At 44.4% G+C, this 13826-nt stretch overlaps 1 protein-coding gene across 3 annotated transcripts in view; it reads right to left on the bottom strand.

The window, feature by feature from the left end:
- CHL1 (cell adhesion molecule L1 like) overlaps positions 1-13826 on the bottom strand; it is a 64335-nt gene that overhangs the window by 15709 nt on the left and 34800 nt on the right. For all 3 annotated transcript variants that reach the window (XM_054387260.1, XM_054387261.1, XM_054387258.1), the window contains 7 exons: positions 13273-13439; positions 11323-11488; positions 9454-9578; positions 5739-5840; positions 5345-5542; positions 4438-4508; positions 1516-1738 (listed from right to left, as the gene is read on the bottom strand). In XM_054387260.1, the coding sequence (XP_054243235.1) occupies positions 1516-1738; positions 4438-4508; positions 5345-5542; positions 5739-5840; positions 9454-9578; positions 11323-11488; positions 13273-13439 (1052 nt within the window). The remainder of the gene's footprint in view (positions 1-1515; positions 1739-4437; positions 4509-5344; positions 5543-5738; positions 5841-9453; positions 9579-11322; positions 11489-13272; positions 13440-13826) is intronic.

Below are 13826 nucleotides of genomic sequence, written 5' to 3' on the forward strand. Positions count from 1 at the left end.
GGGTCAAACCAAGGAGGTGGTGGGTCAAACCAAGGAGGTGGTGGGTCAAACCAAGGAGGTGGCTCTCTGGTCACCTCAGTAAGCAGCAACTCCCATTCCTTTCATAGTTGGCTAATCCAGTGTAGACTTTTTCAAGGCCATTCCAATTGTCACCTAATTCCATTCTATGGAAACAACTTAAAGACTTCAAATTCTCCATGGGATGAAAGCTGGCTGGCTGGAAATAATAAAACTAATCTACAGATCTGAAACTTGGACCATTTGTTGGCTCTCTTGGCCCCTCTTTGCCAGCAGTTCCCAGCCCCTGCTGCTGTTTGCAAACACAATAAGCACTTGTATGTGGGATGAGGGAAGCTTGGCTTCCACCCTAGCTCACCACCATGCTGTTTATTCCTTCACTGATTAAAATCCTTAATTCCTACCAAAAAATTCCTTTGTTTTTGGTGGTCTTAGTGCATAACTGGGTTGTTTTTTAAAGAGAGGCCTGGCATTTCTTTACTGCAGCTGGATACATTTCCAGCCCTCTAAACATACTCTCTAGGCATGCAGGAAACTCCAAAGGGGACAGGCTGCTCTTCAGAGAAATTAGGGTGGCCTCAGCAGTGACATTCTCCAGTGTCCCATGGACGTAGCAGTGCTGCTGCAACCTGTGTGGCATCAGTATAAATTCTACCAGCAGGGACCTAATTATTAAAGCCCACCATGAAGCTGGAGCTTGAGGAGCATGTGCAAAGGGTGGGTGCCACAAGCGGCTTCTGTGCTTTCAGAGCAGCCCAGGGCATCTATTTTGTGAAAGTGGGTGGCAAAGAGAGAAACCCTTTCTGTTTGATCTGGCCTTGTGTGGGTCAGGCAGAGTCCAAAATCAGAGGTGAGCAGGTGCTGAGAAGATCTGGGGAGGAAGCTCAGAGCAGGAGTAGAACTGAAAAAAAGTCTTACAGTGGAGAAAGACTTCTCCAGAGACTCAGAGAGGCCTGAGAGAGTGCTGTGCTATTGGGAGCCACAGAAAACCACTGGACAGAAACCCAGGCCGGAGAAGAAAACCCATTCTTTTAGGATTCTATGGGCAAGGTAACAGCACACATGGGACCCTGGCATCACCCATAAATTCACTTATAATGCCCAGCACCTGAGTTTTGGCACTTAATTGCCAGAGTACTTAACTACTTGACAGTGTTAAAATGTTGAACTGGGCCCCAGACAAGCTTAAGACATTTTTTCCACCAGGTACAACACGATGCCACGCTCCACAGACTCCTAATGGACTATGACCTTCCAACAAGTATCTAGATTAAGCCAGTAACTGAGATGGATGAAAACACAAGTGACCTTTCCAAAAAAGCCCCTAAACTCCAGCAGCCACAGCACCCAGGGGCAGTTTTATCTCCATCTTATGTAGCCCATCACGCTGAGCAAAAGGGCTTTGGCCACAGGCTGCCTAAATCCATTGCTTCATCAGTGTGCATTGCAAGAATCCCCCATGCAGAGTAGCTTCACATGAAAGTTTCCTCTACTTACTGTCCTCTCCTGAGTACCCAATGGTAACATTAGGTTCAGGACCTGATCCTAAATTATTCACTGCTTGGACTTTGATCTCATAAGGCACAAAGGTGGGGGTGTTCCGTAGGGTCAGAGAATGCTTCTTCACCGTCTCCTCGTTCCAATCCACCTCCACTCCCTGCTGCCTCCAGCTGACTTTGTACTCCAGCCCTGGCCCGTTCCTCTCCATGGGCTTCAATGGCTGTGAAAGAATTTAAAAGAGATCTTGTCTGCCTTTGTTGCAGTCATCATGAAACAGCAGCCGAGGGGAGGGGGAGGAATAATTTTGGAGAGTGTGTTACAACGCTGTAAGAGGAAAGGGGTTAAAAAGAAAGCTTTAACTTTGTGCTGTTGTGTTAACTTTAAGATAACTGGAAGAAAAACATCACAACTTGCAGAGAAAGGTGGCTGAAAGGCAGAAAAAACAGTTGGGTTAAAAACAGATTCCTTGCTAGCAGACATATTGCTGCACACTACGTACGTCAGGTTCTGTTTTGCCACAGGTTTGCTTTGTTTCCTTGTGTGATGTAAACCCACCTGCCTTTTAGTACAACTCATTGATCTCTCCCTGAAAGAAGGTTGGAGTGAGGTGGGGGCCAGTCTCTTCTCTCTATTAGCAGGTGATAGAAAGAGAGGAAATGGCCTGAAATTGTGCCAGGGGAGGTTTAGGTTTGATATGATGAAAATATTTCTTTATTCAAAGAGTGGTCAAGCATTGGAATAGGTAGTCCATGGAGGTGGTGGAGTCACTGTCTCTGGGGGTGTTCAAAAAATGTGTGGACACAGCCCTTTGGGACATGGTTTAAAGGTCATGGTAGTCTTAGGTTGATAGTTAGACTGAATGTTCTTAGAGGTCTTTTCTGACCAAAACAGTTCTATGATTCTGAAATGCACATTTTGGCATAAGGCTCTGTGTGCTTTTCAGTACAGTTGAAATCTGTGTTTTATCTTAGAATTTTATGTAGCACAGCAAGTTGAGTCATTAAAATTTAGATTTGTTCTAAATAAGCACCAAATGGTTGAAACTATGCCTGGACATTTAATGTGCAACTGCTGTGCTACTCTTCTTTACTGATCAGCTGAAGAATCCATCATAGCATGGCTCCCACCTAATTAACATTCATTTATCAACTATTAGGAGATGTATAGCAATGGCTTCTCATAAGACATTCTCCAGCTGAAAGTCATAGATCCACAGAATTCCAGCATGGTGAGGATCAGAAGGAACCTCTAGAGATCATCCAGTCCAATACCCCTGCTAAAGGAGGGTCACCCACAGCAGTCTGCCCAGGATTACAATGTCCAGGTGGGTTTGGAATCTCCCCAGACACACAGACTCCACACCCTCTCTGGGCAGCCTGTTTCAGGGCTACAGCACCCTCACAATGAAGAAATTTTTCCTCCTGTTCAGATGGAACCTCCTGGCTTGCACTTTGTGCCCGCTGACACTTGATCTCTCAGTGGGCACTACTGAGAAGAGTCTGGCCCTGTAGCATTGACACTCTCCCTTTAGCTGTGCTGAGCATTGCTCAGATCCCCTCTGGGGCTGCTCTTCTCCAGGCTCAACAGCCTCAGGGCTCTCAGCCTTTTCTCCTTACAGAGATGCTCCAGTGCCCTCAGCATCTTCACATCCTGCACAGGAGTCCTCCAGTAGTTCCTCATCTCTCTTCAACTGGGGAGCTCAGAACTGGGTGCAGTACTTCAGTTGTGGCCTCACTAGCATAGAGTAGAGGGGGAGGAGAAATGAAAAGGCATCTACTACAAGTATCAGTGGAAGGCAATGCCCCACTGATGCCCCCTCATGCCAGGGGGACCTAGACCAGAGGGATCTGTAAGAATTCCCACTCCTCTGCCCTGAGGGTATGAGGAACCTTGGGATAACTCTGTTAAAGGAGCTGGAAGACTCAGTAACTTTTGGACAGGTATCCAGAGATTCACCTCCAAGGCAAAGATCCCAGAAAATGGAAGTTTGCAAGAGAAGCTGAAGCAAAAAAGCAATTGAAAAGAAGGAAAAAAAAAAAATCTCTTTCAGAGTTACATTGCAGCTCTGCTTGACTCCTATTTTGATCTCTTTTAATGCTGCAAATCCTGGGCTGCAAAGCCAGTCACTAAGGCTCATCTGGGCGGTTAATCCAAAGTAGGCAGATTAGCATCTTCCTGCAGCCTTTGTCTGCCTGCAATCATGTGTTCAGTGCTGTGCACTCCCTCTGTAAAGCACAGAGGAAACACCACTCTGCTTCACACCACTGAAATGATTCAACAAGATGTCACTAAAGCTGCCCATCCCGTTCTCTGCTTGAAGGTTTCACTCCAATTCTTGCCCTGAGCAGTGGGTCACAGACCTGGTGAGGAGGAGCATTCATTCTCTGATCAGCACAGTGCTGGGCATTATATTTCCCAGCCATGCATTTTAAACATCCAGGCTTGAAGGGCAGAAGCTACAAATAAACCATCATGGGCCAGGCTGCTCCTCCTGCAGAGCAGGGTGAGACCACAACTGTTTTAAGCACTTTCTGGTAAGGGAGATGCATAGAAGAGCATAATCTGGGGAAATCTCACTCTGATTTTATAGGAGTGTCATGTTTCTAAATAATCTGTGAAGTCAGATGTGAACAATAAAAAGCTTTTTGAAGCAAAAAGAAAAATAGAGGAGGAAATGCAAGTCACATTTAAGTCAATAACAACTTCATCTTTAACTTCAAGAGCATCAAGGATCCTATCTGTGGAATTTGCTAATGTCTTCTAAACAACTGGGGTGGAGGAGATAAAGTGAAGAGATCTGTAATTTATTTTTTAATTTAATTATATTAAAAAAAGCAGCCTGATAAATTCCATACTGCTTCTGCTGGAAGGGAGAGCCTGTTTCCAATCTTGCAGCACTGATGGACACATTTGCCTTACCTCCCATTTCATCACCATTTCATTTGGTTCAGAAGCTTCAACTCGGATGTTTTCTGGATTCTTGTCTGGAGCTGGAAGCACAGAGGTGATAAGGTTAGTTTGTACATCCTGGGGTTTAGTTGCACTTGTTATTTAAATGCAAAAATAAAGGATGCAAGAAACATTCCTTATGTTCATACTATTGAGAGGGAAAGAACCTGAACAAAAAAAAAAAAAAACTTTCATGAGATGAATGACTTGGATCAGCAAAGCTGCTGTGACCCAAACACATTGCTTATGCAGTTTTGATTCCTAAGTGCCCTTGTTGGTTGGAACCACCAGCTAACTTGAAGCTGTGACTTTTAGATTCCAAAGCACCAGATGTGGAGGGATTACCAGGAAGAGATTTTTCTCCCTGTGGGGACAGTAAACAGAAGGTGTATCATTAGTGGGATGCACATGACTGAAAAGCTGAAGAAGGACCTGAAAATGAAGTAAAGGGGGAAAAAAAGAGAAAAAGAAAAATGCCAAGGAATGCAAATGCTGTACTGAACAGTTGGTGTCTCAAATGACTCTTAGGGACAGAACATTTTCTGTCACAGTGTGGCATACACTATGTCTGGAGACTTTTGACAAGCTTAGCACTGCTGGAAGGTTCCCCATAAGCCCTGATCTTCTCCAGCAGCTGCCTGTCCATCAAGAGCTGCAATGGGCTTTAAAGGTGTAGAACCAGTCGAGCTAGAGATATAACAATAGGAAACACCCTTCCCACCAGTTTAGGCTGCTCACTTTGCATCCCTGGGTCGCAGGGAAAACAGCAGCAGTGCCCCTGATTTCACAGCCCTCTGAAGCACAGGAATATAACTGGTATTCCCAAAAAAGCCCCAAAAGCCACCAATTCTGCGTGGCACTGGATGGCAGTGTTTACCAGCTGCAGGTGTCACGTAGTGCAGCGATGGTTTACTGGGCTGGCTCCTTCCCACAGCGTTCACAGACACCACCCGAAACTGGTAGTCCACGTAGGGGGCCAGGGACAGAAGGGCTGTGGTGTCATTGCCTGGCACTCGAGTCAGCTCCTGCCACCTCCCTGACTCCAGGCGGCTGTCTTCAAACTCTACAATGGACTCTGGGGAGAGAAAGAACCAAAAGAGAAGAGGAAAGGCAGAGCCTTAAGCAGCAAGGATGGAAGAGGACTTCCAACACACTAACTCTGGTGGGAAAACCGGTGAAGCAGGGCTGTGAGCATGGTTTGTTTCCTCTAGCAGCCACAATGTGCCACTAGGCTAAGCAGTGCAGGATGATGCCACTAAACCCCCTCCTACCATTCACTGGGCTGTTGTGAGTGGCTCCAGCTCTCCAGGAGAGTCGAACGCTTCGGTTGTGATGTTCTGAAAGCTGAAGGTCTTCTGGTGGATCAGGAACGTCTGAGAAACAATGAAGAAGTGTCAGGAGCACAGCAAGCTACTTCTGTTTGGTTTGGCATTTTCCAAAGGTCTTGAACAGCAAGACAGAAACACAGAGTCACAGAATGAAAGGGGTTGGAAGGGACCCCTGGAGATCATCTAGTCCAACCCCCCTGCCAGAGCAGGTTCACCCAGAGCAGGTTACGTAGGATGGCATCCAGGAGAGCTCTGAATAACTCCAGAGATGGAGACTCCACCACCTCTCTGGGCAACCTGTTCCAGTGCTCCACCACCATCAATGTAAAGAAGTTCCTCCTCATGTTTAGGGGGAACTTCCTACAGTCTGGTTTGTGCCCATTACCTCTCCTCCTGTCCCTGGGCACCACTGAAAACAGACTGGCCCCACCTTCCTGATACCCACCCTGGAAGTACTTATAAGCATTGAGATCTCCCCTCAGTCTTCCTCAGGCTAAAAAAAGGCCCAAGTCCCTCAGCCTTTCTTCATAAGACAGATGTTCTAGTCCCTTAATCATTTTTGTAACCTTTTGGTGTACCCTCTCAGGCAGTTTCCTGTCCTTCTTGAACTGGGGAACCCAGAACTGGCCCTGGTGCTCCAGATGAGGCCTCACCAGGGCAGAGTAGAGGGGAAGGAGAATCTCCCTTGACCTGCTGACCACGTTCATCTTGATGCACCCCACTGGCCTTCTTGGCCACAAGGACATATTGCTGGCTCATGGTCACCCTGTTGTCCACCAGGACTCTCAAGGTCTTTTTCCACACATGGTAGTAAAACATCTTTTCAGTGCAAAATGGGCTAAACTGGGGGAGTGGGAATTGTTTTTAAAGATCCTTTTCTATTACAAGAAAACCAAGCTGAATCTCTGGCCCTGCTTTCTCCCTTATTAACACAATATCCCTTCTCAAGTTCATTTCCATCTACTCTCATTACTGTGCTTGTAGCAACAGATTTTTCCTTTTCAAATTAACACTGAGATCTATTTAATCATTAATAGATATTGACACTGCTCTTAGCAGAAAGTTCTGTCAGCATCACTTAGATTTACTCAGGTGCAAACCAGAGCAGAAGAAGGTGACTCATCTCCAACAGCTATTGAACTTGGCCTTTGGAGTATGAATGAAAGGATAATATTCATTATCCTGGCCAAGGGGACCTAGATTAAAAGGAAATAAGAAAATTCATTACCTGCCAGCTCAACTAATGCTGTCCAGAGACTATCACAGTCAGAGCTGGTGGTGGTTGGGGTGATAACTGCTCTGCACCTCCCAAGGACAAGTGTGGGGCTATAGAAGCCCCAGACACTGGACTGTGGGTCACACTGGACTACCCTATTGATATCAGAGCTGGTGTTAAACAGGGCTGAGGTTTCCAGCACCACCAAAATGGGCTGCTCCACATCCCAATCCTGGGAGATGGCAAGGGGGGACTCATGCCTGCAATATGACCTGGTTTCCCAACAGCATCAGGAGCAGAAGAGGTGACCTGCGGCTTGGGTTGTTTGCCAGATTGTCCTTAATTGAATGAACACTGCCAAATTTAGAGGAAGCAGACTGACAGATGTTTGTAGTTCCTTATGTTCTGATGTATCAGTTTGCACTCTGATTGGATTGGATTAGTTTGGTAAGTAGAATGTGCAGGGCCTGGTGATTTCTTACTGCAGGAGGGGGATGGTAGCCCCTCATCTTCCCAGCATCAAACACACACACTTCCATTCTTCAAACACAGGGCTGATCTTTCAAAATCTAAGCAATATACAGTCCAAGGAAACAAGGCTGCACAACTTCAGGTCTTTGACCTTCTCCTGCCTTCATGCAATGACATTTCTTATAGGAACACCAGCTCCCTCCACCAACAAGACTGTCTCTATCACTGGGAAAGAAATCACCTGTGTCTCCACAGAACTTTTTAAATTATGATATTGAGTTTTCCTTTATATCTCAAGTTCACAGAATGGTCACAGAATCCCATCTGGAGACCATCTACGTCAACCCCCCCCTATTAAAATAGGGGCACCCACAGCAGCTTGCCCAGGATCACAATGTCCAGTTGGGTTTAGAATCTCTCCAGAGAAGGAGAATCCACAATCTCTCTGGGCAGCCTGCTCCAGGGCTCTGTCACAAGTTACATTAAACAGTTAAAAATGCTATGTTTGGGATTTTTGCTGTTTTTGGTTTGTTTTTGTTTTTTTTTTTTTTTGGTATTTATTTATAATTCAGTACATGAATTTGAGGATGGTGATGGTGCATCTCAAAGATACTCACCTCTCTATTCATCAATCATAGAACAAAGACTTAAAAAAAGTTTTCTAAGTCTTTTTTCTTCCCCCTGATGTCTCCATCTGTGCCTTATTTAGTTCTTTAGCCATCTCACAAATCTTACATTGCAGAAGCAGCCTGGATTTTTCATTTGGAGAATAACAGATATTGTTAATCCACCAAGACCTCTTCTGAGATACAATAAAACAAGGGGAAAAGAGCACCAGACTGGTTGTGGTTTTTTTTTTCTTCTGCAAATCATCTTTTTAAAAGGGAATGAAGTGTTTCATGAAATTTTCATAAGTAATGTAACAAACATTCTGAATTATACAGCACTAAAGAGCACAGGACCGTAAATAATATGCATAGCATCTTCTTAATTTACTATTTAGTGAGAAATATCATTCATTTAAAGTGTGAAAACATCTTGAAGGTCAGATTGCCTCAGTTCTTGTCTCAATCACTGGCAGAAATAAATCAAAATGTAAAATAAAGCAAAATTTAATGAAAGCAAAAGGATGCAAAACTGTCCACAAAACAGATTTTCAGCTCCTGGCTGATGCCCTTAGGCACAAAGGATTGCACATCACTCCACAAGTTCAGGCCCTTAATTTCAAGTGGTCCTTCAGGAAAGGAGGAGGGGAGAAAGGATGCTTACATAAGGTCAAGCTTCAGAGCTGTGATCAAGGCTTTTCTCTACTATGGACTTGCTCTTTGCCACTGAACCGTTTATGCCCAGATTCACAGAGATAATTAATCTTAGTAACCATAGAATGAAGAGAATCATACAGTTGTTTGGGTTGGAAAGGACCTTTAAAAGTCATCTAGTCCAAGCCCTTGCAGTGATCTTCAACCAGAGCAGGTTGCTCAGAGCTCTGCCCAACCTGACCTGGAATATTTCCAGGGATGGGGCATCTACCACCTCTCTGGACAACCTGGGCCAGTGTTTCAGAATTCTCATTGTAAAAAATGTCTGCTTTCTCTCTTGTCTCAACCTCCTTCTTTTATCTTAAACCCATCACCCCTTGCCCTGCCACAAAAGGCCCTGCTTAAAAGTCTGTCCCCAGACCAGTGCCCAGTACAGGTTCATGATCATTGCCCTAGTCCTGCTGGCCACACCATTCCTGATCCAGGCCAGGATGCTGTTGGCCTTCTTGGCCACTGGGCTCATGTTCAGCTGGCTGTCCACAAGCACCCCCAGGTCCTTTTCTGTTGGACAGCTTTCTGGCCACTCTTCCCCAAGCCTGTAGTGCTGAATGGGGTTGCTGTGATCCAAGTGCAGGACCTGGCACTTGGCCTTGTTGAACCTCACACAGCTGAGCTCAGCCCATGAATCCAGCCTGTCCTTACATCCTCTTACCCAGAACAATTAACTGTGATTCAGCTGTGGCACTGTCCAGAGAAGTGCTGGCCACACAGGTGTAAATTCCTTGGTCCTCCAACGTCACGCTTGATATGAACAGAGTGTCCCTGTCCAGGATTATCCTATGGGGCAAAAAAAAAACCTAAGGTACACAGAAATAAGGAAGAGTGAAGCCTGTGAGATAGCGTATGCCAATCAGACATTTTTGTTCTCCAAAAAGCTGTTCATGAAAAAAAAACAAAAAAACAACCTTGCAAACAGGACATTTTGAATAACATAATTGCACATTAGGTCTCTACCTTTAAATCCTAATAGTGAAGTGGTATTATCCACTGTGTTGTAGGCTATTAGTTGTGTTTTGTAGCAATTTAGCCTCCATGGCTGGAAGCTGGCTTGTCTCTCTGGGTCTGAAAAGAGCCCCATTGATATGCATCAGCCGAGTGTTTGGAACATAGGACTCTGGCACATCCCTAATGAGGCAAATAGGTGAGCTTTATGTCTGACTTTTTGAAAGGGATGAGTAAAATCAAGCATGCAGTGTCCAAGGCACCAGGGGAAGCTGGCATTAACTCAGGCACATGGGCTCTCTTGCAGACATGGCATTTGCTTGCTGCTATCTCCCTCACACTGTGTGGCTTCAGCAGGGTCTCCAGCTTCTCCAGCACTGCATTGTGTAGAAAACCATCTCTCTTCTATGGTAATTAATAAAGACATCTGATTGCTCACTGCTGGACCCTTCATATGGCATAAAGGTTGAGGTCTACCTCCTTAAGGTCAGTGGAAACACAAGAGTAGGGCAAAATTTAGCCTTCACTTGCAAATCCTAAACTCATACTTGGGAAAATTTTGCTGCTTTTAACGTGTACGGTTTTAGAATCACAGAATTGTCAGGGTTGGGGAAGAGACCTCAAGGATCATCCAGTTCCAACCCCCCCCTGCCATGGGCAGGGCACCTCACACTATATCAGGTTGCTCAGAGCCACCTCCATCCTGGCCTTAAAAACCTCCAGGGATGAGGCTTCCACCACCTCCCTGGGCAACCTGTGCCAGTGTCTCAGCACCCTCACAGGGAAGAACTTCTTCCTAACATCCAATCTGAATCTCCCCATTTCTAGTTTTGCTCCATTTCCCCCAGTCCTATCACTACCTGACACACTAAAAATTCCCTCCCTGCTTTCTTGCAGGCACCCCTAGAGATACTGATCCCAGAAACTTATTTTCTGTTCACTTCACTATTACGATAACTTGCTGTGGCTGAACAGATGTAAAACATTTAGTTCCACCAAAGGAGAGACAAAACTCCAGCTGACTGGACTGGGGATAGAGATGTATTTTGGGGTTGAACCAGCATTTATGCTGTGATGGTGAGAGTTAGTAAAAACCCAAACCATTTACACAGAATCACAGAATGGCAGGGCTTGGAAGGGACCTTAGGGGATCATCTAAGTCCAACCTCACTGCCAGATCAAGTTCACTTAGAGCAGGTTGCACAGGAAGGTGCCCAGGTGGGTTCTGAATGACTCCAGAGATGGAGATTCACAACCTCTCTGGGCAGCCTATTCCAGTGCTCCACCACCCTCAAAGCAAAGAATTTCCTTCTCATGTTTATGTGGAACTTTGTGTCACAGTTTGTGCCTGTTGCCCCTTGGCCTATCACTGGGCAGCCATGGCTCCAATCTCTTATAGAAGCATTTGTATTTTATGTATCTAAAACAGAGCTCAATTCATGTATTGCATGGGGAATTCTTGCAGACATAGATTTGCATTTGGAGCTACCAAACTTCATATTGGTTGAAATTTATGTTCCAGCCCCATTCAGCATTATTCAGCTGAGATAAAGAAACCTCCTGTTTCCTGCCTGCTTACCTGCCATCTTCTGTGCTGTTGACTGGCAGCTCATCTCCATCTTTCCTCCAGGATAATTGAAAACTGTGTTTCAAGTGTGGATCATACTCAGACTGACATTTCAATAAAATGGAATGTGATTTCAGCACGTGAGGGTGCTTGGGAGTAACGACAGCTTTGGTAGCATCTGATGGATCACAGAGAAAAAAAATAATAATCTTGATTAGGAGAGATTATTACATCAAATTTCCATACATCACTTCATACAAAAAAAAACCCAAACCCACACAACAAAAAAAACTTAGGAGCAATAATCATATCTTATGAGTACAGACATCTCAGATGAAAGATTGTTGATTTTGAAAAAAAAAAAAAAAAATCTTTTTCAGTTCAACCCCAAACCAAAAAGCTCCAAAAAAATTCCAAACCAAAAACAACAAAACAAACAAAACCCCAAACCCCACCACCACCACAACAAACAAACCAAACCAAACAACTCCCCCCCTAAAAAAAACCCCACAAACCAAAAACCCCCCAAAACCCCAAACAAACCCCAAACCAAAACAACAACAACAAAAAAACCCAACCCAAAACAAACCCCCAAAGCCCCCCACAAAAAAAATTCCCAGGTGAAAATCCTTGTTAACAGACTGTCATGAAATGGATGATAAAGAAAACAGACTTGAATATCATTTTTATGTCCAATTGCTATTTGAATTAGGCTTTGGCAATGACCCAAGAAAAATTACAAGCTTATTAAAGTCAAGTGTGGGGGAAAAAAAAAAATCATTGCAATCAAGTTTGTTCTTTTAATTGACTGTAATCTGAATGCAGAAGCAGATGAATAAGTAAGTAGAAAGCACTGTGCTGACTTTATTTCTACAGTGAATCATTGCTCTGTGAGAATTTCATTGTACATTTTCATGGTTAGTATCACTGCAAAATTTACAAAGCAAAGGGAGTGGGTAGAATGAGAATACAAAAAAAAAAAAGGTTTCTTTTTTTTTTCCTTTTTTCTCAAGTTTATCATTGCAAACTTGCATTTGAGGGTCCTTTTGAAGACTTTGGTAATTGAGTATTTAAGGGATTTTTTTATTTTGGTTGTTGTTATTGGTAAGCCCTAAATTCTAAGTTAATTTTCATGCAACCCACTAAATGTAACCTCTGTGTTCAACAGAAGGTGTCCACTGCTTTCACATCCTCCTGGGGAAAGCCCTCTCCTGCCCAACCAACCACAAAAATCCCTTGAGACAGAATTGGAGCACAAGGCATGTATCTGAAATTTAGCAGAAAAACACCTTTCAGTCATTTATTTATTTTATTTTGCTCTATTTATAAATATTTGTGAAGTCAATAACCAGGCAAAAACCCAATGCGCAAAGCCCTTGAGCCAGCAGCATCCCCTAAGCCATCCTGCTGCAATGTGCTTGGTGTTCACTGTAGATTTTCAATTCACTTTGGGATGTACCTTCTGAGGAACAGCTGAGAAATAGCTGGAGGAAACTCATGGCTGTGATTGATGCAGAGACTCTGTTTAGTACTGCGAGGACCCACCAAGCCCATGAACACATGAAGGCTTCTGGGCCCCCAAGAGTCAGCCAAAAACCTGCTCTGAGTTTACAGGGCTGATAAAGAAAGGAAAATCCTTTCAGGATAAGAAAAAGTTGAAGGACCTGGGAAGTAAGCTGCAATTTTTTTGATGCCTCATGTAGCTTCTGCTAATGTCAAGACGAAAGTAAAACACCACACATGAGCATAGAGAAATCACAGAGGAAACTGGAGACAAGACAAACTGCTACATATATCTATCAAACCTGTGGCAATTTCAGCTCTTAGCATAGAGAGAATTCACAGCCTCACAGAACAAATCTGGATTTGGGGCTGAATATTTGCTAATCACTCACTGAAAATCTGTACACAGGGAATCTTAGCAGATGTCAAAACTCTTCCCACTCATAAGCGAGCCAGTACCTCTTATATCCAGATTAGCAGTGATTGCTCTTTTTCCAACAGAGTTTGCAGCCCAGCAAGCATAGGATCCTGTGTCTTCTTTCTTTGTGCCTTTGATCTCTAGGGTGCCATTCTTATTTAACTCATAGCGCAGCGTTGAAAGCGGCTCGATGCTGTCATCCTTGGTCCTGCAGATCACACAGCCAGGGCTTATTCTTAGGGCTTATTTCATGGTTAGCAAAGATTAGAGGGGACACAGGAATTTTTGGGAGCTGGCCTTAGATGTACCAAGTGAAGAGGAGCCTGTCACTTTTTGCATGTGCTGGTAAACCAGAGAATGGAAGGGGTAGGAAGGGACCTCTAGAGATCAGCCAGTCCAAGCTCCCTGGCAAAGCAGCATCACCCAGGGCATGTCACACAGGAATGCACCCAGATGAAATTCTCAAGAGGAGACTTCACCACTTCTCTGAGCAGCCTGTTCCAGTGCTCTGCCACCCTTGCAGTAAGCTTTTCCTCACATTGAAGTAAAACTTCCTGTGTTCTAATTTGTATCCATTGCCCCTTGCCCTATCACA

The sequence above is a fragment of the Indicator indicator genome, chromosome 15, assembly GCF_027791375.1.
Source record: "Indicator indicator isolate 239-I01 chromosome 15, UM_Iind_1.1, whole genome shotgun sequence".
In the NCBI taxonomy this organism is placed as follows: domain Eukaryota; kingdom Metazoa; phylum Chordata; class Aves; order Piciformes; family Indicatoridae; genus Indicator; species Indicator indicator.